Below are 23,734 nucleotides of genomic sequence, written 5' to 3'. Positions count from 1 at the left end.
AGGCTGTTGATTTAATCCATGTTTTGTTTTGCATATTTATTTGCTACCTTTAAAAAAAAGGGGCTGGATAAAAACTGAATAATATGAAATCATTTTCTATAATATACAGTTTCAGCTCTTCACTGAATTTTAGGGTAACACCTAAAAGGAGGAATGAAATGTAGCCTAAAGCTCACCGCTGAGGGTTATATTAAAGAACCCATGAATGCACCATCACTGTGGCTGGTCTCTGGCTCATTGCTTTCTTTCAACAGCTGCCCTGCTGAATTTACACCCAAAATGTAACCATCTTTCCACACAACCTTCACTTGCTCTTTCTCCCTTTCCCGAGGAGATCCGGCCACTGTAGCCAGGCCCCTGGAGCGGAAGCCTCGGATGACCCTTGAGCTGGATCCCTGCGACCCCAAACTGGCTGGGAAACAGGGTCGCGGCCCTCACTTTTTCCCAGGGGTGATGTTGGTGTTGGATGGCTGGTTGTTCCCTGTGCAGCTGTCAAAGGCTTTCTCTTCAATTCCTCTTCAATTTCCTCCCGGCTTTTTTTTCTCAAGTCAAGCAGGAAAAAAGAGCAAAGGAGGAAAAAGAGCTGTGGGTCTCCGGGTGGATCTGCTTTGGGCAGAGGCTGAGCGCCCAAAGGTTACCCTGCTCTGAATGACGGGGGTTATGGGAAGGAAGGAAGGAAGGAAGGAAGGAAGAAGGAGGGAGAGAGGTCAGGAAGAAGGGAGGGAGGAAAGAAACAAACAAGGAAAGAGGGTGGGAGGTTAGGAAGGAAGGAAAGAAAGAAATAGGGAGGGAGGTTAGGAAGGAAGGAAGGAAGGAAGAAAGGAGGGAAGGAGGAAGGAAAGAAAGAAAGAAAAAGAAAGGGAGGGAGGTTAGGAAGTAAGGGAGGAGGAAGGAAGGAAAGAAAGAAAGAAATAGGGAGGGAGGTTAGGAAGGAAGGAAGGAAGAAAGGAGGGAAGGAGGAAGGAAAGAAAGAAAGAAAGAAAAAGAAAGGGAGGGAGGTTAGGAAGTAAGGGAGAAGGAAGGGAGGAAGGAAAGAAAGAAAGAGGGAGGGAGGTTAGGAAGGAAGGAAGAATGGAAGGAAGGAGGAAGGAAAGAAAGAAAGAAAAAGAAAGGGAGGGAGGTTAGGAAGGAAGGAGGAAGGAAGGAAGGAAAGAAAGAAAGGGAATGTAGGAAGGAAGGAGGGAGGAGGAAGGAGGGAAGTTAGGAAGGAAGGAGGGAGGGAGAGAGGAAAGAAAGAAAGAGGTAGATAGGTTAGGAAGGATGGAAGGAGAAAGGAAGGAAGGAAGGAGGCAGGGAGGAAAGAAAGAAAGAGGGATGGAGGTTAGGAAGGAAGAAGGGAGGGAGGGAAAGAAAGAAAGAAAGAGTGAAGGAAGGAAGGAAGGAAGGAAGGAAGGAAGAAAGGAAGAAGGAGGGAGAGAAGGTAGGAAGGAGGAGGGATGTTAGAAAGGAAGGAGGGAGGGAGGAAGGAAAGGAATTCCAGCCACGCGAAAGCACCTGCTGAAGGGGCGGGAAGGGAGAGAGCGGAGGGCCCCTTCGGAGTCTTGGACTTTGAGGCTGGGGAGGGAGGGAGGGAGGGAAAGCGGAGCCTGCCCGCACCTCTGAGTCAGTCCCTTCGCACTGGGAATGTGTCTGTGTGAGTGCGCGCGCGTGCGTGTGTGCTGCGTGTGCATTGCTGTCATCGCCGATGTACCCCCCAGCTGTCACTCCACCGGCTCGGTCTCTCCTTGCCTCCCCTCCCTCCTCCTCCTCCTCCTCCTCCTCCTCCTCCTGCCCACTTGGCGCTTTGGCGACCGCTCCGAAGACCGCGCGTCGTCCCCAGCCTTTCCCGCGCGGGCTCCCCGGCCGCGCTTCCGGAGCCACGCGGGGCTAAAAGGGGGCTGATGCCGAGCGGTGCCCCGCCAGCCTTGCTCGCCCTGGAAGCTGGGGCTAGCCGGGCAGGGGGGCTCCGGGCGATCCCGAGCAGCGCCCGTCCCAGGCCGAGGAGAGCGGTAAGTGGCGGGGCTCGGTGGGAGCGGGTCCCCGGCTTTCCCCGGAGGCTTCCCTCCGCTGGGCGCCCAGAGGGAAGCGTCGCTCCCTCAGGACCCCGAGAGAAGGTGCGGGGGCGCCCCGGTTGGGGGCGAGTGGCCGGCGAAGGGCCACTCTAGGGCGGACATTTGGGATCGAGCCAGGTCCGGGGAAGCGGACGGAGGACGCGGCACCTGCCAGCCCTGGAAGAGCCGGCGCTGCCCTTGTTTCTGCAGTCCCGGGCGAACGTCCTCCCTGCCATCCGTAGAGCGCCGGCTCTTCCTCGGTGCCCAACAAGGAGCCGTTTCGCCCGGGAAAGTGCCAGACATGGAAGCTGCGAAGGGAGAGAGGAGCCAGCGGGCAGGCTGGCTGGGGACCGTTTGGTAGCTGAGGAGCTGAAGAGAGAGGGGGGGGAATAGAGGGAGAGGAAGGGAGGGAGGGAGAGAGAGGGAGAGAGGGAGAGAGAGGGGGGGGACAGAGAGGGAGGGAGGGAAAGAGAGAGAGAGAGGGAGAGAGAGAGGGAGGGACAGAGAGGGAGGGAGGGAGGGAGGGAGGGAAAGAGATAGAGAGGGACAGGGATAGAGAGAGAGGGAGAGAGGGAGAGAGAGGGGGGAGGGAAAGAGAGAGAGGGAGAGGGATAGAGAGAGAGGGAGAGAGGGAGAGAGAGGGGGGAGGGAAAGAGAGAGAGAGAGAGGGAGAGGGATAGAGAGAGAGGGAGAGAGGGAGAGAGAGGGGGGAGGGAAAGAGAGAGACAGGGAGAGAGAGAGGGAGGGACAGAGAGGGAGGGAGGGAAAGAGATAGAGAGGGAGAGGGAGAGAGAGAGGGAGAGAGGGAGAGAGAGGGGGGAGGGAAAGAGAGAGAGGGAGAGGGAGAGAGAGAGAGGGAGAGAGAGAGGGGGGGACAGAGAGGGAGGGAGGGAAAGAGAGAGAGAGAGGGAGAGAGAGAGGGAGGGACAGAGAGGGAGGGAGGGAGGGAGGGAGGGAGGGAAAGAGATAGAGAGGGACAGGGATAGAGAGAGAGGGAGAGAGGGAGAGAGAGGGGGGAGGGAAAGAGAGAGAGAGAGAGGGAGAGGGATAGAGAGAGAGGGAGAGAGGGAGAGAGAGGGGGGAGGGAAAGAGAGAGACAGGGAGAGAGAGAGGGAGGGACAGAGAGAGAGGGAGGGAAAGAGATAGAGAGGGAGAGGGAGAGAGAGAGGGAGAGAGGGAGAGAGAGGGGGGAGGGAAAGAGAGAGAGGGAGAGGGAGAGAGAGAGAGGGAGAGAGAGGGGGGAGGGAAAGAGAGAGAGGGAGAGGGATAGAGAGAGAGGGAGAGAGGGAGAGAGGGGGGAGGGAAAGAGAGAGAGGGAGAGGGAGAGAGAGAGAGGGAGAGAGGGAGAGAGAGGGGGGAGGGAAAGAGATAGAGAGGGAGAGGGATAGAGAGAGAGGGAGAGAGGGTGAGAGAGGGGGGAGGGAAAGAGAGAGAGGGAGAGGGATAGAGAGAGAGGGAGAGAGGGAGAGAGGGGGGAGGGAAAGAGAGAGAGAGAGGGAGAGGGATAGAGAGAGAGGGAGAGAGGGAGAGAGAGGGGGGAGGGAAAGAGAGAGAGGGAGGGAGGGAGGGAAAGAGAGAGAGATTAAAAAGAAGGGCTACTTGAGTAAGAGGAGGAGGATGAAGATGTTGGAGGGGAGGGTGGAGAAGGAGCCTGTTTGTTGGCCAAAGGCTCCTCCGTTGAAAGTTTTGATCCCAGAAAAGAGGAGGTTTTTTTTTCACACCAGAACTGCTTTCTCGCCCATCTACTTTTCCTCCTGTTATTGCATCACCGGCAAACACTAGAGCCCGGAGATTCTGTGCCACAAAAGGGAGCCAAAATAGTTATCTAAAGGCGTGTTTGTGTGTTGCGGGGGGGGGGGGGGGGAGAAAGGGGGAGGGTTCATGCGCATACGCGCGCACGTGCCTGCTACCCAGAGGCCAGCCCTTGAGATCAGCCAGTCTTTGTGAAGGAGACATCTGGCAAAGAAAGCAGGAAGAGAAAAGGGCACCGTTGTCCTTTCTCATTTTGGTTACTTAGGAATGATTTGTCCAGAAGGTGACAAAAGGGAGTTTTGACTCCAGCACTTTTTACAGATTTGTATTATATCTGCCTGTTTTGTGTGTGTCTGTTGGAGCTTGTGTCGGGTGTCTTTCTATCTGTTAAAACACAGCGCATGGGCACCAAGCACACACTTTCCCAACAAGGACCGGGCATACAGCATTCATTTCCTTGCCTGCTTTTCTTCAGCATGATAAATGTTTTAAATAAAAAAAACCAACCCAAAGTTACAATTGGTCCAATACTCGCCAAACGCCACCCTCCTCCTTGAGGATTGGAAAATGTTGGTTTGATAGTGCAGTTGTGCTCCTGATAGAGCCATTGGGGGCAAGACTGATGCTGCTGCTCTCAATTATGGCATGCTGCTCCTTTTCAGGCAGGGGGCCAGACCAGGCCTGTGGGGTGCTTAGGTCCTGCCCTGGAAACAGCGAAGGACTCTCCAGAGCTCCATTTTTGCTGGAAGAGGGTTTCAGGAGGCCGTCGCAGCCGAAAATGAAGCTCGGGAGTCTGTTTTCACTGGCAGAGTGCTCGGGCCCCCAACATGCGTGACATCGAGCTGGTCACATCCACTGTGGCCATGCCCACCAAGGTCTCCTGAGGTCAAACACAACCCTGAGGTGGCTCTCAATGAACTCGAGTTAGACACCCCTGTTTTAAGGCATTTCTTCCATGGCCTAAGTAAGGTGCTGTCCACCAATCCTTGAGCTGGATGAAACATGTTTACCAGCAATACATTTGCTGTCCCCATTGGGAATCCCTCTCTTTCGTGGGCTTGATGCTGGCGAATAGTGCTCTCCTCACTTAACTGCTTTCTGGGTATGTAAAAGGAAAGATTTGGGAGATTCATTCAGCCTTGTGTCCCTCGCCTCTTCTGCAAGATCCCCAGCTGAGTCTTCTTAAATTAGGATGGAGATGGAGGTGAGATGGATTTCAACAAATGGCTAAACCAGGTAATTTAGCCATATGTCAAAATTTGCTCAGGTATTCCAGAAAAAAACCCCTAAAACTCAAGTTCAAAAGCACTGGATATGTCTAGTTTAATGAAAAGAAGGACTAGGGGAGACATGATAGCAGTGTTTCAATATCTCAGGGGTTGCCACAAAGAAGAGGGAGTCAAGCTATTCTCCAAGGCACCTGAGGGTAGAACAAGAAGCAATGGGTGGAAACTAATCAAGGAGAGAAGCAACTTAGAACTAAGGAGAAATTTCTTGGCAGTTAGAACAATTAATCAGTGGAACAGCTTGCCTCCAGAAGTTCTGAATGCTCCAACACTGGAAGCATTTAAGAAGAGATTGGATAACATTTATTTGAAGTTGTTTAGGGTTCCCTGCCAAGCAGGGGGTTGGCCTAGAAGACCCCCAAGGTCCCTTCCTTCTATTCTATTCTATCCTATTCTATGCAGTGTGAATCATAGCTGATGGGCATGGAGTGGTTTGCCCTGTGAAACAGGAGATGGAGGGAGGGAGGGAGGGAGGGAGAGAGAGAGAGAGAGAGAGAACTGGTTCCCTCCCCCCAATTTTATCAAGCAAATCCCTGCGATCACAGCTGTTCAAATCCAAGCAACCTCATTAGGATGTGGCAGAATTAAGAGTAGCCAGGAATGTTCATGCCACAGTTAAGTGTAAATGGGGAAAGACTATACCTAAGAGTATTGTTTGCAAGTGCACCAAATTATTATTTTTGATTGTTTGGTCTAAAGATGCTACCCATTCATCATTTTCTCTCCCTCTATTGGGTAATAGCTTAAGCACTATGCAGCATCCAAGTAATATGGTAAGAGGTATCTGGAAGTCAAATTTGAACATGGAACATTGTGTGATGACAAAGCTAGATGAAAACATATAGTTTATTCTGACACGATTGGAAGAAGGAAATAAATAAGTTATTTCTGTTGAATCCAGCCTTCTTTGGGTTATTTTGTCCAGGTTTTCTAAGAATGTGAATTTCCTATTGACTACAATATCTCCACTTCAGACAGTGACTATAGTTGGGCTTACATATCACCATTAATAATGTTGACCATAAACTCAGTGGCATAGATGTAAAACTTTATGGCTTTGCTATTGACGTCCTTGCCATCAATCAAAGAACAGACCCATTAAACAGAACTTGTCAAGCAGGAACATTCGTAAAGTAGCCAGACCTCTGGATTTTCAAACCGTAAAGCCTAAATAGAACTCGATAGTTTTTTTCCAAACCTTTTTCATGCTGTGGACTGGAGGAAAGGAAGTATATTTTGGCAAGCAGCATGGCAACATTTGACAATGCTCTTAATTTTCCTGATGCCTCTGAAGTTTCTGTTAGGTTTTGCATGGGGAGAACCAAGGGAAGCTTTGAGAGCACAGAACATTCCTCTGTAAAAATCTGTACGTTAAAGCTTTCCTCTGGTTTATGGGATGCTAAGCATTTATACCATAGAAGTAATCAAGGGCAACAAATTCATGAAGTTAATTGAGGCAGAAACAGAAATAAAGTGGAAGGCCTTTTGAGAGTTCATTATGAATTCAGTTCTGTTTAAGGAGAAGAGTGAGTCCATTTTGGGGATCATTAGCCAAAGATGTAGATTTAAAAAGGAAGGTAGAACTTTTCACATATTCTGGTCAAAAGAAAGTCGAGATGCACCGTAACACAGGTCTGCATGGGAATTATGTTAGGGTTAGTCTAAAAGCTTGAGAAGTGGGGATTTGGGGAAGTGACGGGGATTTTATAATAAATTATTTTCCATAATTCTACATAACTTTTTTTGAAGGGGAGGGTAGAAGAGGAAAGGGACTTATTCTAACTATAACTCAGATGTGCAGAATCATAGGTCTTTTTGCATTTCTGCTTGCACGGATATTCATATTAAAATATTCTGCAATTGGGAAATAAATACCTTTCATTTGTACCTTAAAGTATAATGTTTGAGAAGCTGTTCCTGCATGACATCATTAAACTGTGGGAGTGCTTATTTCTCTCCCTAAAAGAGTGAATAACAGCTCCCACAATAGCCTAACAGTTTGTGCAAATTCACTTTTCTTTTTCCAAAGAAAAAGTTCGCATTTGTTTCTTCAGAAGCTGTCTGCTGTCTTCTAAAGAAAGCTTCCTCCTTGTTTTCTATAATGTGGCAATGGATTATTATGTAACTGGCCAAAATATCTAAAAAAAAAAAGATCTTACGCCTTTGTGACTACAAGGCATCACGTTTTGCATTGATTTAAGCCTGCATAAACAGTCGCTTGTGCATATCAGCAGCTTTTTTGTGACTGCACTTGGCAATGCGTTTTGCAGAATTAAAATGTCATGTGCTTCATGTTGGAGAATGACATTGGTTGACTATGAAACTGCAAATGTTCTGATGCTGCAAAAACGGTAGCGTGGTGTAAAATCTCATAAAACAAATTTGAATAAATATGAGAATTCATAATACCATTCACATAAGCATGTTTTTAGAGTGGATTTTTCATAAACAGCTTTCAGAATGACTTCTTGACTTCCCATTGATGCAAGAGGTTTCTACAGTTACTGCTTGAGATCTGAGTTCAAAAGTGGTAGAAGTAGAACATTTGAACTAAATTGAGATAGGGAAGAAGTTGAATTTCGGAGGCAAATGTAGCTTTCTATGATTGTTCCTAAGTCAAGAGAGGGGACTGGGACACTATCAGCCTCTGATTCACATATCTTTGCTGTGATTATTTCATGGCCATTTATAAGAATTTCCAAACTAGGCTTCCTTCTCCACCAAGGAGTCTACAGATAGCAGGTCTATGACAATTTGCCACGGCTAAGTCACCATGACCAACTTTCCATGGCCAGCTCACTGCAGGACAGCTCGCTGCGGGTCAAGAGTTACACTAATATCAAAGAAACGGTGGAATAGAATCATTAAAGAAAGGATGCAAAAGGAAGGACAGAATGAAATGCGAATGGCAAAAATGAAAATAATGTTTATTTATTCTAAATAATGAAATAGAATTTTTACATTGTCTCATGGCAATTTGGCCATGGTGAGTTGACTGCGGTGAGTTGGCCATGATGAGCAACAAGTTGGCTGTGGTAAGTTGTCCCATTCCCACAGATAGCTACTTATCATTGCTACTTTCATGAATGCTATTCTATCTTGCCATCCACAGTGTATCTTCCTGTTCTCTAGCACAGTGAGAATTCTCTGCCTACCACATTACGCACTCAAGAAATGATATTATTAGCAGTTGCTTTCATTACTGATACTGGCTACAGAGGGTTTTCTTACCCTAGCATTGCTCGTCCCCCTGTATGATGATTTAATAAGAACAGACAGGTGTTGTCATGGAAATCTGCTGATTTGCCTCTAGCATAGGCACAGTGCCAAAAATCGCAATAGGAAAATGTAAACAACAAATGTGCCACAGGGTTAAGGTGTGTCAAGTAGGCTGTATTCAGAAAATAAAAGTGTTTGTGTGTGTCTGGGGGGAATTAAGCCTAAAAGCATCATAATCCATTCAAGAGTTCCTTCCTTTTATCCACATCACTCTTTTTTTCCAGTTCATCTTTCCCTTTCACTCTTGCCCACATGGGATATTTTTCACAAATCACTCCCTAGCAAGGCAAGACTGGTTGGCATTGGAATATGGTTTTTTCCCCCCTGTTTCATGATCTGGTGAACCTGCTCTGCTACCTGAAATATAGCCATATACGACCACTGCCATATACATACACTTATAGTATTAACCATAGTCACCCAAATAAGAGAGCATACGCTGCATTTTGGGCATGGAGCTTGCATTGGAGACACAGAACTCTGGTACCATAGCTTCAAAATCCATGCCATGCCATTATAATCTGCACAGTTGGGGTTGGATCCTAATTAAACATCAGACGATAGCAACGGAAGTGTAGCTTAGTCCTTAATTCATGCAACATTTCGCCACGTCTTTAATTCTGTACTCCATTTTGAGAAGAAGAAACAACCAAGAAAAAAGTCTTTAAAAGCACAGGATAATCTCTCAGCCGGTACTGATAGTACAATTAGGCGGGGTTGAGGCTGCTGTCTTGCGCAGCAGATAATGAGGGCCCTGAAACGCTTAGACTCATAAAACCGTGGAGTTGTAAGGAACCATAATAATTTTCTAATCTACCTTCTGCAATGTGGAGGAAAGCCATCCTTGAGAGGCAATATATAGTTTCTCAAAATCCAGAATCTGTTGAGTAGGAGTGTATCCATGCCCCAGCAAGCAAAGTAACACATACATTATCTCTGGGGATAGAGAACCAACCCTTCCACAGGTGGCCTCTGCCACTGTTGAGAGAGCTTATGGTCAGAAAGTTTGGTGTATTTTCATTGAAATGAAATCCAAGTAGCTGCACTTCAATGCCTTATTGCTGGTTTTTGCAGCCACGAAAAATAGTTCCTGACTACCTTCCCTATGACATCCTTTCACTGTCTGAACTGTGTTGCCTCTCAGCAGAGGTGGGTTGCAGCCAGTTCAGCCTGGATCAGCCGAACCGGTAGTAGAGGCAGCAGGAGCTCCGCCCACCCACCCAGATGCTTTTGTGCAGGCGCAGAAACGTCACACGTGCCCGGGAGCGCGCCCGAATCGGAAGTTAAAAAAATTGTCAACCTACCTCTCAGATATTTCCCCAGATTGAACATCCCCAGTTTCTTCAGCTTGTCTTCACAGGGTGTGTCTGAAGTCACCTTCCTATGAACCTGCCCTAATCAAGAGGTGGTATTCAACTGTTTCGGACTGGTTCGCCCGAACCGGTAGCTGAAATCACGGGTAGACTCAATGCCATCATGTTTTTGAGGCCAGGCGCATGTGAAGCGAGTGGGCACAGGCAGGTCGAACCGGTGGTAACAAAATGTGAAACCCACCGTGCCTAATCTATCAACAGCTTTCTAGAAAAGTGGTGCCCAGAATAGCAGTAGCAATAGAAATAGTATTTAGACTTATATACCGTCCCAAAGCACTTTCCAGCACTCTCTGGGGGTTTTGCATTATTTGCAAATTGCCCCTAATAATCTGGCTTTTCATTTTGCCAACTTTGGAAGGATGGAAAGCTGAGTTATCTGAATCATACATAGTTTCCTGGTGCCAAATAAACATAAATTTAAACATCCCACCAATAATTTAAATATAAATTTGCTTAGCAAATGAATAAGTAGTAAGTACTGCAAAGGTAGAGACAATAAAGCAGGGGTGTCCAAACTTGGCAACTTTAAGACTTGTGGACTTCAACTCCCAGAATTCCCCAGCCAGCTCTGCTGGCTGGGGAATTCTGGGAGTTGAAGTCCACAAGTCTTAAAGTTGCCAAGTTTGGACACCCCTGCAATAAAGGGTTGATCAATATTTCTTTTCTCCTTAGAAAAGAATGACAGTGATATGCCAGAGAAAGTAAGGAGGTATTTGTGAAGTTTCCTAACTCATGAACTGAAACAATTCTGGATTATCTGTAGGGAGATTATGATCTTGGGTCCACCTTGTTAACAACATCTATCACAAATATTTCTATTTCCCTCCTTCCCTCTTCCCTCCCTCTACACCCAAACATTTACATAAATCCACAGATGCACCCAAAATAATTAGCTTTGAATCTCGTGCATCTTGATCTTTTTGTTTTTCTAGCGACCTGCATCCTTAGAACAAAAATGTTCTCCCAAGTGTTTGTAAGTGGAAATATATTAGTGTACTGTCAGAAACCTTGAGGGCTCTTAGCTGGTTTAATAAACCAAAAGCACAATTAGAATTTCCTCAATCCCTCCTATTTTCCTTCCCCTCTGTCTTATATAATGCTAAATGAACATTTCTTAACAGTTGCAGAATTGGGAATCAAGTCACCTGAGAGTGTATGTCACAAGCATCTCATCCTCAGAGTGATCAAACAGGGGACAATGGTGTCCACGCATCAGGTTTCAGCAAATCCATGCGCAAAAGTGGAATTTGTGCAGTAGCACCCTCTCCCTACCGATCAATCCTCCTGTTATTTCTGCTGAGCTCAGAAACCCTGTTTCTCTGTGTGTGTGTGTGTGTGTGTGTGTGTGTGTGTCAGGGGATTAGCATCCTGAGCCGCTGCTGATCATGAGATTAATCTTTGCAGAAAATTAAACTTCTGTCTGCGCAGAAGGCCTTTTCCTCTGCAGCCGAGAGAGACAAAAAATTGGGATTTGGATTAGAATTGACAAGGCGGGTGATAAACTGACACCCACATGCAACAACTGTTCTTGGGTGGCTTTGAAAAGTGTTCCTCCAACTTCACATGCAACCTTTTTCCTACTTCAGAGCTGTACCGTTTCTTTTCTCCAATACGAGGATGGAGTGATTGAAGATGAAAGCAAGCAAGCGGTCATTTGAGAAACTCAGAAAATGCCTCTGTTCAACTGTATAGATGTGTAAACTCTGCAGTCCAGGAATTCCCCCATGGGAATCTTGATAGAACCAGTCTCTAAAGCAGTGGGTCTAGCTGGGGAATTCTGGGAGTTGAAGTCGAGACACTTTCAAGTTGCCAAGATTGAAAAACACTGCTCTAGAGAATTAGTTAGCTCCAAGCCGATCTGTTCATCCAAAAACACTAACTGCGGATTCTTTTGGACCTACAGTTAAAATAACCTATTTAGTGTGACACAGCTAGAGTAGAAGCGTGCACTGTTTTCCTTGCCCGCCTGTCTCTAAAATACCTAAGCATCCTTCTAGATTAGTTCAGCTGGTCCAATGTTCTGTACTCTTCCATAATAGTCCATTAGGACTGAGCAGGAAGCTCATAACAGGCAGGAAACAATAGCCATTTCCAGCAATCAGACCTTTGATAAAGTTCGATAAAAGAGCTCTGAAGTCTTTTTCTCTACATTTAATTACATAACTTTATGGGCCTCCAGATTATTGCTGTCTCTCACATTTTCTCACTATTACTATGTACTGGAGCTGAGTTAATACAGAGCACCACATCTGCTAATTAGTTAGTCTTGAACATTATCCCTTTCTTAAATTACTTATTTTTTAATTTTGTGGTTCTCAGCCTAGAAGAAGCCCTTGGAGAAAGATTTCTTAAAAGGATGAGACAGCAAAGAAAACATCAGTTGCCAGTTCCTGGTTTGGTGGGATAATTTGTTTTTAGGGGCTACAGCTTTTAATGTAATTAAGTTCATTAATACCGTATAGCACTTTGATTTTTTTTGTCAAAAAGAAGATATAAATTTATTCTAATTAACAAACCAGTAATCAATGTAATAACCATAGATTCACAATTGCTTTGACAAGAGACGGGCTGTGATGGTATTACCTTTTCAAATCAAATGTAAGCAAATAGCTGTTTTAAACATTATTATAGGGATACGGTGGCTTGGTGGCTAAGACACTGAGCTTGTCTATCAGAAAGATCGGCAGTTCGGCGGTTCGAAGCCCTAGCGCCGCGTAACGGAGTGAGCTCCCGTTACTTGTCCCAGCTTCTGCAACCTAGCAGCTTGAAAGCATGTAAAAATGCAAGTAGAAAAATAGGAACCACCTTTGGTGGGAAGGTAACAGTGTTCCTTGCGCCTTTGGCTTTTAGTCATGCTGGCCACATGACCATGGAGATGTCTACGGACAGCGCTGGCTTTTCGGCTTTGAAACGGAGATGAACACCGCCCCCTACAGTTGGGAATGAGTAGCACATATGTGCGAGAGGAACCTTTACCTTAAACATTATTTACCGTTAATTTCTAAAAGGAGAAATGCAGGTAGAAAAGCCTCTGTGTTTGAATCCCTTGCAGCATCACACCAATTAAATCTGCAGCACAGGATCCAGATATAAGTCAGCGATAGAATTACACTCTTCATAAGCTCAGAGACATTCTCTAGTTGTGTGTTCCAGGACTAAGAGCTGGGACTTACACAGATCCTGGAATTTTGCTCAGGCTGAATCTTTGGCAGCAAGCACTGATGTAATCTTTCAGAATCTTTAGAGGTGTCTGGGATAGTGAAGATTATCATCTCTAATTACATGCCTGGGAGCAATGCTTTACAAGCTAATAACAATTTTCATGCTTCACATGAGCATATCGCCTGTTAAGTGAAAGATAGGAAGGATCAAAAAATTTTTAACTTCAAGCATTCCCTTGGGGGTGGGGGGTTGTCTTTGCTGACATTACAATTCATAAAAGATTTTGCATCTCCATTAGTATGCAAAAAAATACCTGAGTCTGTTTTATGTTTCAAAGCTTGAGAGCATTATCAGGGACTTTCGATCCATTTTCCTTATTTCTGGGAGAATACTGTAGTGGTGTTTCCATATTTTCTGGCTTTAAATAGAACAGAATAACAGAGTTGGAAGGGACCTTGAGGGTCTTCTAGTCCAAGCCCCTGCTTAGGTAGGAAACCCTACACCACTTCAGATAAATGGTTACCCAACATCTTCTTAAAGACTTCCAGTGTTGGGGCATTCACAACTTCTGGAGGCAACTTCTGTTCCACTGATTAATTGTTCTAGCTGTCAGGAAATTTCTCCTTAGTTCTAAGTTGCTTCTTTCCTTGATTAGTTTCCACCCATTGCTTCTTGTCCTGCCCTCAGGTGCTTTGGAGAATAGCTTGACTCCCTCTTCTTTGTGGCAGCCCCCGAGATATCAGAACAGTGCTTTCATGTCACCCCTAGTCCAAATGTTATGACAATAATAAAAGCTGAGTGACCTCATTTATTTCTATTCAAAGAGAAAAGCTTGAAAAAGCCATTCTTATTAAAATTTGCAGTGGGTTCAAGTTTAATTCTATCAATATCCCATGGCACTGTCCAGTCCCTGGCAACACCGAGACCCTACTTCCATTCCCCTCCCTTCCCTAGAATGCTACTAGGGGCCACTGCCTCTTGGATTCTCTTTGTGGCCCATTTTCTGACTAAGGATATACTGGCATCAGAAGAAATGGCAGCTAAATGGTTGCTTTACTTCAATTAGCTGTTTAACATATTATGGCTTGTCTGGCACCCAGAGCCATCATCTGCCTTACATGCACCATCAACTATATTACACAACCAAATGAGAGAGCACAGGGGGCACAGGACCAACCACATACACTCACAAGAAGCCTAGAGAACAATGGGAGACAGTGGTGCTTCATCTGGGCAGTGTTGCCTGCAGGATATGTCAGAATTTTCGAGGTGCTGGATATGGTAGTGACCCAAACTCATCTCTGTTTTTACATGCATGAAGATTGCACACTTGTGCAACAGGGTGGGATGTGTATTGTGACACCTAGCTACCATCTTGCAGGTTTTGACTCGTACTTGTAGATGGCCCTGCATCTGGGTAGGGCATGAGTCAGTGGTGGGATTCAAAATTTTTTTACTACTGGTTCTGTGGATGCGGCTTTGTGGGCATGGTGTGGGCGTGGCAGGGGAAGGTTACTGCAAAATCCCCATTCCCTCCCGATCAGCTGGGATTCGGGAGGCAAAAAATAGATGGGGGCCGGGCCAGTCAGAGGTGGTATTTACCAATTCTCCGAACTACTCAAAATTTCCGCTACTGGTTCTCCAAAACTGGTCAGAACCTGCTGAATGCCACCTCTGCACAGTACACATATTAAAAAGTGGTGGGACTTTGAAGGCATGGTTGCAGCTGTCATCCCAATTTTTTTAGAGTCAACAGATGCATTAAGTAGTTGAGATCCTATGTCAGCATAGCACCTCCCTGCTGGTTGATGTAACAAGCTGAGCTTAAGAAGAAAAGATGCCTCTATTTTAAGAGTCCCATTGAGAGCCTTAATTGAGACTTGGGGATCACAATAAAGGGGTTTTCCCTGAGTGATTTTTTGTTTGTTTCACTGGATATTTGATTTCAATTTTTGTGTTCTGCTGCTATATGTTGTTACAGGCACAGTTTTAAACTCCGTGTTAACTTTGATCCTGCCTATCTAAGTAGCAGAACTTAGCTGATCCTGAAAAGCTAAGCAGATCTGATCTGCATTCATTTCTGGAAGGCAGATTGCCAGGAAACTCCTGAGTTGTCATCTAAATGTGATGATGAAAAATAAAATTCCAGCAGAAGTCAACCTCAAATTTCTTGGGTAATGAATCAAGGAAACAATGGCCATGGACAATGGCCATGAAGTCTCTTCGAACCAAGGTTGACTTAAGGGTCAACCTTTTTATTGCTATATTTTGTTGCATCTTTTTACCTGTGTTTATGAGCTATCTTGGGCTCTCCAAAACGAAAGGAACAAATGTTTGCATTATTAAAACGAGAAAGTCTAACTAATTCCACGTTTCTACACATGAGGGTGAGAATAACCTCAGAATAGTCTCCTTGTCCATCTCCCTCTCAATAGAACAGAAATCCTTGCAAAAGAAGATAATCAAAATCATTCATCCTCCAGAGCAAGGGACTGGCAGATAAGCATCTCATTTTTTTTTAGAAATTACATTGTGGAGTCTGCATCAAGGAATCCACAATTCAACCCTGAATTATGTACAGTGTATTTCCTTCAGTTAGAGAAATTGTATCACTGTGGTGAAGTTTAGTAGTTGGTTTAGAAGTTGAGAAGTCTGAACAAAGAAATATGAATTCACTCATTATATTTCCTCCTTTTGATACTAGCCATTTAGAATATACATCTCCCACCAATTTAATTCAATAAAAGTGTATGTTGTGTAAAAGAGGCACCTTAGTGTTACTTCTATGGCTAAAGAGACATGCAAACTGATAAAACTGGGTAGAGAAGGAAGAAATCTGCTTGCTCATTATCATGCTTTCTTTGAAAATAAAAATAATTAAATTCACAATTTATAGAGATATTTCCATTAGTGGTCAATGATTCCGTAAGATGAAAAATGATATATTTTTGGCAGTATGTGTTGGGACAGGCCTGTGAGTGCAGTGTAAATGAATTATTTTCTGACCCTATTTGTCCAGAGGAATTTGATTGGGGACATGATGTTTTATGTATGTTTTAGTGTTTTCATTGCCTATTTGCTCTTGGTTAGTGACTTGATAATCTTAACACGTAAAATTAGACTTGATTCTGCTTGGAAACAAGCAACATGTACGTTCATGGGCATGTTGATCAGCAGACATACATTGATATACTTGAAGTATTATAAAAATAATCTAGTGGGATGCGGTGGCCCAGTGGCTAAGACGCTGAGCTTGTCGATCAGAAAGGCCGGCAGTTTGGCGGTTCAGATCCCTAACGTTGCATAACGGAGTGAGCTCCCGTTATTCGTCCCAGCTTCGGCCAACCTAGCAGTTCGAAAGCATGTAAAATGCAAGTAGAAAAATAGGGACCACCTTTGGTGGGAAGGTCACAGCGTTCCGTGCGCCTTTGGCGTTTAGTCATGCCGGCTATATGACCACAGAGACGTCTTCGGACAGCGCTGGCTCTTTGGCTTTGAAACAGAGCACTGCATATGTGCAAGGAGAACCTTTACCTTTTGCCTTTAAAAATAATCTATTTTTTAAAATAAATCCTCACAAGCCTGTGGAGCCAAGACATCCACAGGGAAGTCAAAAAGTTAAGTTGATGGTAATGAAGTCTGGTCCTTTCTATATCCATTGCGCATTTACAAAAGGTGGGGGGTTTGATTGCATTATTGCAGCTGCCATTTTAACTTTTCTGACTTTTTCAGCCTTTCTGGTTACCTCTGCTCAAAATAACCATCATGTCTGCCAAGCTCTGACTTCAGAGTACTTTAGCATCCCAGCACATACAAAGTCGATTTGTTCACACAACCTGCTTGCCCGATCAGATAAAGATGTAATGGCTGCATTTCCAAAACATATCAAGCTTGAGTTAATTTTAACCACAGTTAGCTTTTGTTTTTCTATTCTTTTTTCCCCCTGTGTGTAGCTTACATGCTGTGAAAACCCAGCTCATTAGGTTAATTCATAATATGGCTACTTCATACAGATCCAGAAAACGAGTTGATTCATTAGACAGGTTAAATGTATTGCATGGAACCTACCAAAGTATCTGTATGACAAGAGTGTCATGAATAGATGCGTTTTCCATACCCGTGGTTTTCCATTATGCATTCATCTCCTATGAGTGCCTGCTCCTCAATCAAGCTTTGATAACATAAATTTAAGCAAGGCATTCACAGAAAACTGTGGCCACATTAAGGGGCAGGTGCAGAGAGAATTCAGCTATGGAGCCTTTGGTTATAAAACCTGGACATCCATCTTGCTTTTATCCATTAATAGGACAGAATCAGGACTTAAGGATACAGGGAACATTCCGGTGAGAAGTTTATTCCGGTTGTTATTCCTGCAGCTCCTCCTCCTATTGTTAATATCCCACTTTCTGACTTCTAAATATGCCAATATGAGACCTAACACAATCCAGAAAAATATCACAACAAAATAAGATATCTGGTGCAAAAAGTATTAGTAGTAAAATCAATTCGGTGAAACAATTCATCATCCTATCAAGCTCCTGTCAAATGCTTTATGAAAAGTATATCTTAACCGCATAGCAGAAGGTCGTCGAGAAGGAGGCCAGACACACAATTCTCAAAACAGCAGTTGCATAGCTTTGGTGAGGTGGCTGAAATGCCACTTAACTCCTTGATCTATCCCAGATGGTGGGGACTATAGAGAAAGACCTCTGCCATTGGCGTAAGTTCTCTGTTAGCAGGACAATGCAGGTGATGAGTAGAAGGTTGGCCTTAACAGGCTAAATAATCACCATTCTGCCAATCCTGCTACCAGTTCAGGAATATATTGAAGTGTGAGTCTGTGTGTGTGTGTGAGAGAGAGAGAGAGGGAGGGAGGGAGGGAGGGGGGATATATGGTGCTAATACAAAATAATGTGCTTACCTAGTCACAAAAAGTCTGTTTATGATTTCTTCACACTTGGAAACAGCTTCTGGGATTGAATGTGAAGGATGAACTATGTGGTGTTATGCTAAAACGTTATGGAAGCAAGGAGCAACCAAAATGTAGCCTTGTATTATGTCGCTTGTGGGCGAAGGACATCCCTGCTTTGATTGCATGTGTCATGATTATTTTACTTGCAAAAAAGGAAGCCGCGTGCAAGTTGCGATTGGAAGAAGCAGATCAAAAGCTTGAGAGGCAAACCTTTGTGATGGCATAGGGCAGGAGTGTCCAAACTTGGCAACTTTAAGACTTTAAGCTGTGCTGGCTGGAGAATTCTGAGAGTTGAAGTCCACAAGTCTTAAAATTGCCAAGTTTGGGCACCCCTGGCATAAGGGTCTCCTGCTTGAGTCCAAGCAGGAGGTTGGACTAGAAGACCTCTGAGGTCCCTCCCAAACCTTGGATTCTACATTACTGTTACTGTCCTGTCAGGATTCAGAAGTGCTTTAGAAAAGACGCACCGTGTCTTTCCTTCCATTCCTGCAGGCCACCTAGATAGGCTTCAGCGACGAAAAGCAGCTGATGAATGTGTGAAACGGCTCTATTGAGAAATGTTAGCCTTCCGTGGGAGGTGAGGGAATAGCAAAGCAGCTGTTGCAGGGCGACAAGAGGGAAAATCCGTATGATGGTGTCATCGTCATGCGAGCAACATGAATGTGGGAATCAGCTCCATAGGGGCAGGATTTCTTGTAAGCCTTCCCATGCCAAGAAACCGAGACCTGCTTTACCTTGAGAACAGATCTCAAGAAGAGGGTAACTCAGAGCATCCCTTTCAAAAGCCGGTGAGGTGCCAGTGGCTTCAAAGCCGGTTGTAATATTTATAGCTTAGTCAAAGCTTGGCTGGTGTTTGGGGGGGGGCAGTAAAAGAGGCAAGGCGAGGGGCAGGCATTTCCTAATACCTCTGGGGAGGGGGGGGACACACGGGCTCATTCCACAACTCTCAACTCCTTTACCCAGCCATTCAGAGCAGCTGCCTAAGTCTCTGTGGCTGGCAGCTTAACTCCTCTTCTGCTTCCTGTGGGGTAGGAGAGTTAAATAGGACACAGATTCAGAGACTTAGGAGTCTGTTTGCCCGGGGGAGAGAACGAGGCAGAGAAGAGGAGAGGAAATAAGGTGGAAATTGGCCAGAGCCCAGGTAAGCACTCCTGTTTGGGCTTGACAAAAATAGAAAGAGGAAGCCTGAAGGGTTTTTTTTTTTTTTTGGAGGGGCATTTCGGAACTTCGGACTCAGGTGCCTGAGCCGCGGCAGAAGTTCAGGCTTTGCCTTTGGAAAGAAGTCCAAGGACAGATGCCAACTCGATTTTATTCCATTTTTTTCAGAAGGTGGCGTAGATGTGTATGTCTCTGTGTGTGCACCGGCATGTGCTGTGTTAAGAGGGGGGGACGGACGGACGGGCAGGGTGAAAACAACCTTCCCTCTTTGTAAATGTTCTTAAAACGCCCCCCCCCCTTGCTCTTGAGTCGGATCATCCCCCCCCAACAGTTTCCAGAGATCGCAAACCAAACCCTCTTGCTCTCCCTGCCGTGTGGGGGGGGGGGGGGTTGGGAGGATTTGATTGCCCATCAAAATAAACAAATGAGAGGAAGGAGGGAGGGAAGAAGGAAGGGAGAGCTGTGGATCCAGCTGTAGGCATATTCCACAAATTGAAAAAAAAAGAAGAAAGACCCACAGGAGAATATTTCCTGTTCTGATTCGTTAGAGGAAGAAAGGAGAAAGGGTGATGTGTGTGAGATCCTTTTTGATTGAGAATTATTGCCCATTAAGAGCCAACCCTGCCCTGCAAAACTGCCCCCTGGGTGAACCTGGAGGAGCAGCAGGAACAGTAGATAGAAGGTGCTTTCCTTCCCTCGCTTTTGGTACCCGAAGGGCAGGGGAGTACCTGGTGACTCACACAAGCATCAGAGGACAAAAAACGATGACCATCGGGGGGGGGGGGGGGGCTTCTCCTTAGGGCACACGGAGACGTATGATCTCCCCACACTCTCCCTTGGATCAAAACGTAATTAAATCCTACCACCCCCTCAACCTTCTTTCATTATTTTGCTCTTCAGCTGCTGCATTATTAGGATTTCTACACAAACTCCTTCCCTCTCTCTTCCCCCTCCATCCGCCTCTCTCCTGCCCCCCCCCCCCAGCATCTCCGATGCAGGGATTACATCTCCTTGTCATGGAGGGAGAGAGAGAGGGAGGGGGGGAAAGGGAAATTTGTCAGTGCAAAGGCGCCCATAGCCACACTAATTTTATTTATTTGCTTCCCTTCCCCCCACCGACTGCAGAGCACTGATTTCAGCAAGTCAAACAGTGTATATATACAGCAACCCCACAAGCTGAGCCTAGAGGAGTTCCTATGTTAGGTGACAGATTGGGAGCTCATTAGGGCTTTAGTCTTTGAACTTTTTATGAACACTGGGAATTTATGAAGCGTTATCTCCATAAACCTAGCACTGGTTTTGCACATCAGATACATTCTTGGCTTCCCCCTCTTTTCTACTTGACGACTGTATGCTGATGGCAACTAAATATTTTGAAGAGCATTTGCAGTGACGTGAACGTTCTGCAACAATCCCAGCAAGACATCACTCAATATTTTTGGCTATGAAATACTGAAAGAGCTGATCATGGGTCTATCAAACTCAATGTAGTTATGCACGTAAGATAAGCCTTTCTCAACCCCCACCAAAAAATCGGGTTGAATGTGAGTCCCCCTACACATGTTTGGCATAGTCAATGTGAACTAACCCTGGAGAGACATCTAAGACCATAAACAACGGAATGCTTTCCTCTGATCCAATCAGTAGTTGCACATTTAGGAAGCCAAGAAAGTCATGGTTGAAGGTTTTGCTTCCAAGCTGGTTAAAAGGCTCATTGGAATAGAGTAACATAACCGTGCAAAGGGTCAACCTTGGTCTGAACATACAGTAGGCATAGCAGGGAGATTCCCATGTCTCCTAAACTAATTTTTACCGCTTCCCACTGTGCAAACAGATAACTGTCAAAAGTTCTTCAGTTAATACCAGAAGAGTGGACGAAAGCTACTTCAGATCTTTCTGTGCCATCAATTTCTTCCTCCCAATAAAGTCATTTTGGTTCCATTTTAGTGCCTGTAACCTACAGTATTTTCCCTCAGGATTGCATGCTTGTCACAAGGACATCGTTATAGAATGGTGAGTTGACAAATGTAAGAGCACTTTCTTCAAATTTATTGAAGTTGCAATTTTGGTATAAAATGGGTTGGTTTAATAAATGTATACTAGATGCCTGATAACCAAAATGGAGGTCTAAACTTTTCCAACCATTTTCATTCACAAATCTTGTGTTAAATTGTTTAAGAACATTTGGTGGGTAGGTCGTACACTTGACCACGCTTACAAACTTTCCATAATACCTCCCTGTATTATGTGGTCATTTTTAAAGCAGAAAATACCTTGGGCAGTAAAATTCACTAATCCTGTTTGTTGTTTAAATATATCCTCCTGTACTTAATGTGATTGTGCGACAAAAGCTAAAATTTTGAGAGGATAATGTTCTCTTGAACTGAATACCTAATACATGGAATTTGACAACTGGGCAATGTAAAATGATTCTCTGGGCCTTTACTATGGCTGAAAGACTGATTCTGCAACATTGGAAAGATAAATGTATAGCCCCATTTACTCAGTGGACTGAAGAATTACACTTGCCATCTATGAGTGGATTGCCTATAGACACAGATTTTGTATGGACAATATAATGAAATAAGGAACTCATTTTTACAAATTACAGTAGGTAAAAAAGATTGATGGTTATATAAATGTATTAAAAGTGAATATAGATTATTTGAATAATATTTACATTAGATAAAAGCCAAGTACCACTCACTCACACAAAATCTCCAGAACCGTAAAGCCTACAAACTTGAAATTTGGCACATATGTTCCTCTTGGCTTCTAGGTGCTCGCTAAGAAATAATTTTTTGAAATGACCATGAGATCATTAGTATTTCTTATACAGTAATTAACACGTTCTGATGCTAAGGAGTTCTACTTCCCCTCCCCACCTGAAAAGAACTCTGTTCCATCTGCCAGTTGCCTCACATTCCATTACCTCAGTTCAAATTGGCAGACATTACACTCCTTCACTCAGGAGCAGTCTAGGGCTCTTTACAGTACTAAACGTCGGTACCTCACCAAAATGTCTATGCCTTCCACCTATGGAACTGCTTCCGGACTCAAGGTGGTGGGAGCTTATGTGTTTCAATCACTAAGCCAACAATTGGGAACTGAATTTCTTCTGCATAGCCAAATCACATAGATTCGTCACGAAGCACGGGTATTCAGCTAGTAGAATTATAACTATATAATATTCATTCTACTTTGTTTCTCTCCCCTTTTTCTTCTGTTGTATTTTTTTCATGTTTTTAAGCACTTTGTATGCATAGTTTTGTATGTATTATAATTGTCTTTGTGCTTTGCTTCTTTTCTTTTTTTTCTGTTAATTTTTTTTAGAAAGCACATAAATAAACAATAAACAAACAAGCATATTCTCCCTTTCATTATTCACCTTAGCTTGCTTTCCTTCTTCAGCAGCAATGGAGGAGTACTTTCAAAATGGTGCCTCGTCATTTGGCTGGGGAACAATTTCCCAGAACGATTGCTTATAATTGCTGTCCAAAGCCGGCATTCAATAAAGACTCCTGCATCATTTAGAAGGCACTTTCTACCATCGGCCCAAGGACTTAAACCTAATGAATAGAGCACATGGCTGCCTTGCAGCCCATAGTCTTGGGCTCCCCCACCTCCTTGCTTCATCCCTTGGTCCATATCTTCAACACATTTGGTCACTAGGAAACGTGCAGAAAGAAGGAGGGAGCAAATAAAAGAAGAACGGCTTCCCCCACCCCTGAGTTATTCATTGCCTTTAGGGTTGTAGGGATAGCAATATCACTTCCTCCAGACTCCACTTGGATACAAGCATCACATCACCTGTAAGAAGACTGGGCCTTGGAGTGGATGTGGTGCTCTTTGCAATCCTAGGGGCTTCTATGGGGTCTTATGTGGCTCATTCTCTTTGTCTTCTCTTAAGCCCGGTCTATGGCAAATGGACGAACTTCCTTCTTTTTTTCCTTCTAGCGCTCTCTGTTGCCATAGCCTGGGGAGGTATTAATGCCTGAGCATTCTCATCACTAGGGGCCCATCTGAGCACTTTGGCTTGGTGTCAAGAGATCTCTACTGCTGTCTCCTGATCTGCTAATGTTCTGCGGGTACCTCTAAAAAAGTCCTCGTTTTGAATGTCAGATTCCATCAATAGGTCCTCTCCTAGATACCTGATAATCATATGATTTTTTGCTCTGCTTTTATCTTCCAGATTAGCCAAATTTCTGTTCAGACCTCCGGGCATATGTGCCAGTTTCTCTGGCAAGAACAAACACCATGGGGAAAACAGTAAACATTGTGTTGTCTCTGAGTGGTGGCTACTGGTGGAGCGAAAGACTTTCTTTGAGATGGAGAAAAACTAGCTGTAAGTATTATTGGAAATGTTTGCAAAGAGTGGCTACTTTTTAGATGATTGTAAAGGAAAAAAAATAGCCTGGTTTTATAGTAATAGCAAACAGTATCCAGACCTTATATTCTTTGGGACTTTGCACAGATGCTGTAAAATGTGACATTAGAGAAAGAAGCTTGCCTGAATGAATTAGAGGGAGAGAAAAACAGGCATGTTCTATCACCTTTCATAATGATGTTATTTTTAAAACATTTACTGGGCCATTTCACCAGTACTCAATATTTTGCTCCATTAATAGGAAAAAGCATTAGCCCTATACATTTTCACTATAGAAGAGAATGCCTAATTTCAGGAAAAGGCTAAATGCATCATTTTTATGTTAATGATGAATA

The 23,734-nt window shown here is 44.4% G+C and overlaps 2 protein-coding genes across 2 annotated transcripts in view; one reads left to right on the top strand and one right to left on the bottom strand.

Annotated features, from left to right (window-relative positions):
* The window catches only part of CACNA2D4 (calcium voltage-gated channel auxiliary subunit alpha2delta 4), a gene marked incomplete at both ends in the record, with an annotated part of 173,230 nt that overhangs the window by 40,038 nt on the left and 109,458 nt on the right, over nucleotides 1–23,734 (bottom strand). The window lies entirely within an intron of this gene.
* The window catches only part of LRTM2 (leucine rich repeats and transmembrane domains 2), a 30,067-nt gene continuing 8,184 nt past the window's right edge, over nucleotides 1,852–23,734 (top strand). Inside the window, exons 1-2 of the mRNA XM_081957272.1 lie at nucleotides 1,852–1,988; nucleotides 23,205–23,357. Coding sequence (XP_081813398.1) covers nucleotides 23,270–23,357 — 88 coding nt within the window. The 5' untranslated portion in view covers nucleotides 1,852–1,988; nucleotides 23,205–23,269. The remainder of the gene's footprint in view (nucleotides 1,989–23,204; nucleotides 23,358–23,734) is intronic.

The sequence above is a fragment of the Natrix helvetica genome (genome assembly GCF_964273705.1).
Source record: "Natrix helvetica genome assembly, chromosome: 6".
Classification (NCBI taxonomy): Eukaryota; Metazoa; Chordata; class Lepidosauria; order Squamata; family Natricidae; genus Natrix; species Natrix helvetica.
This window is presented reverse-complemented; position numbering and strand designations above follow the sequence as displayed.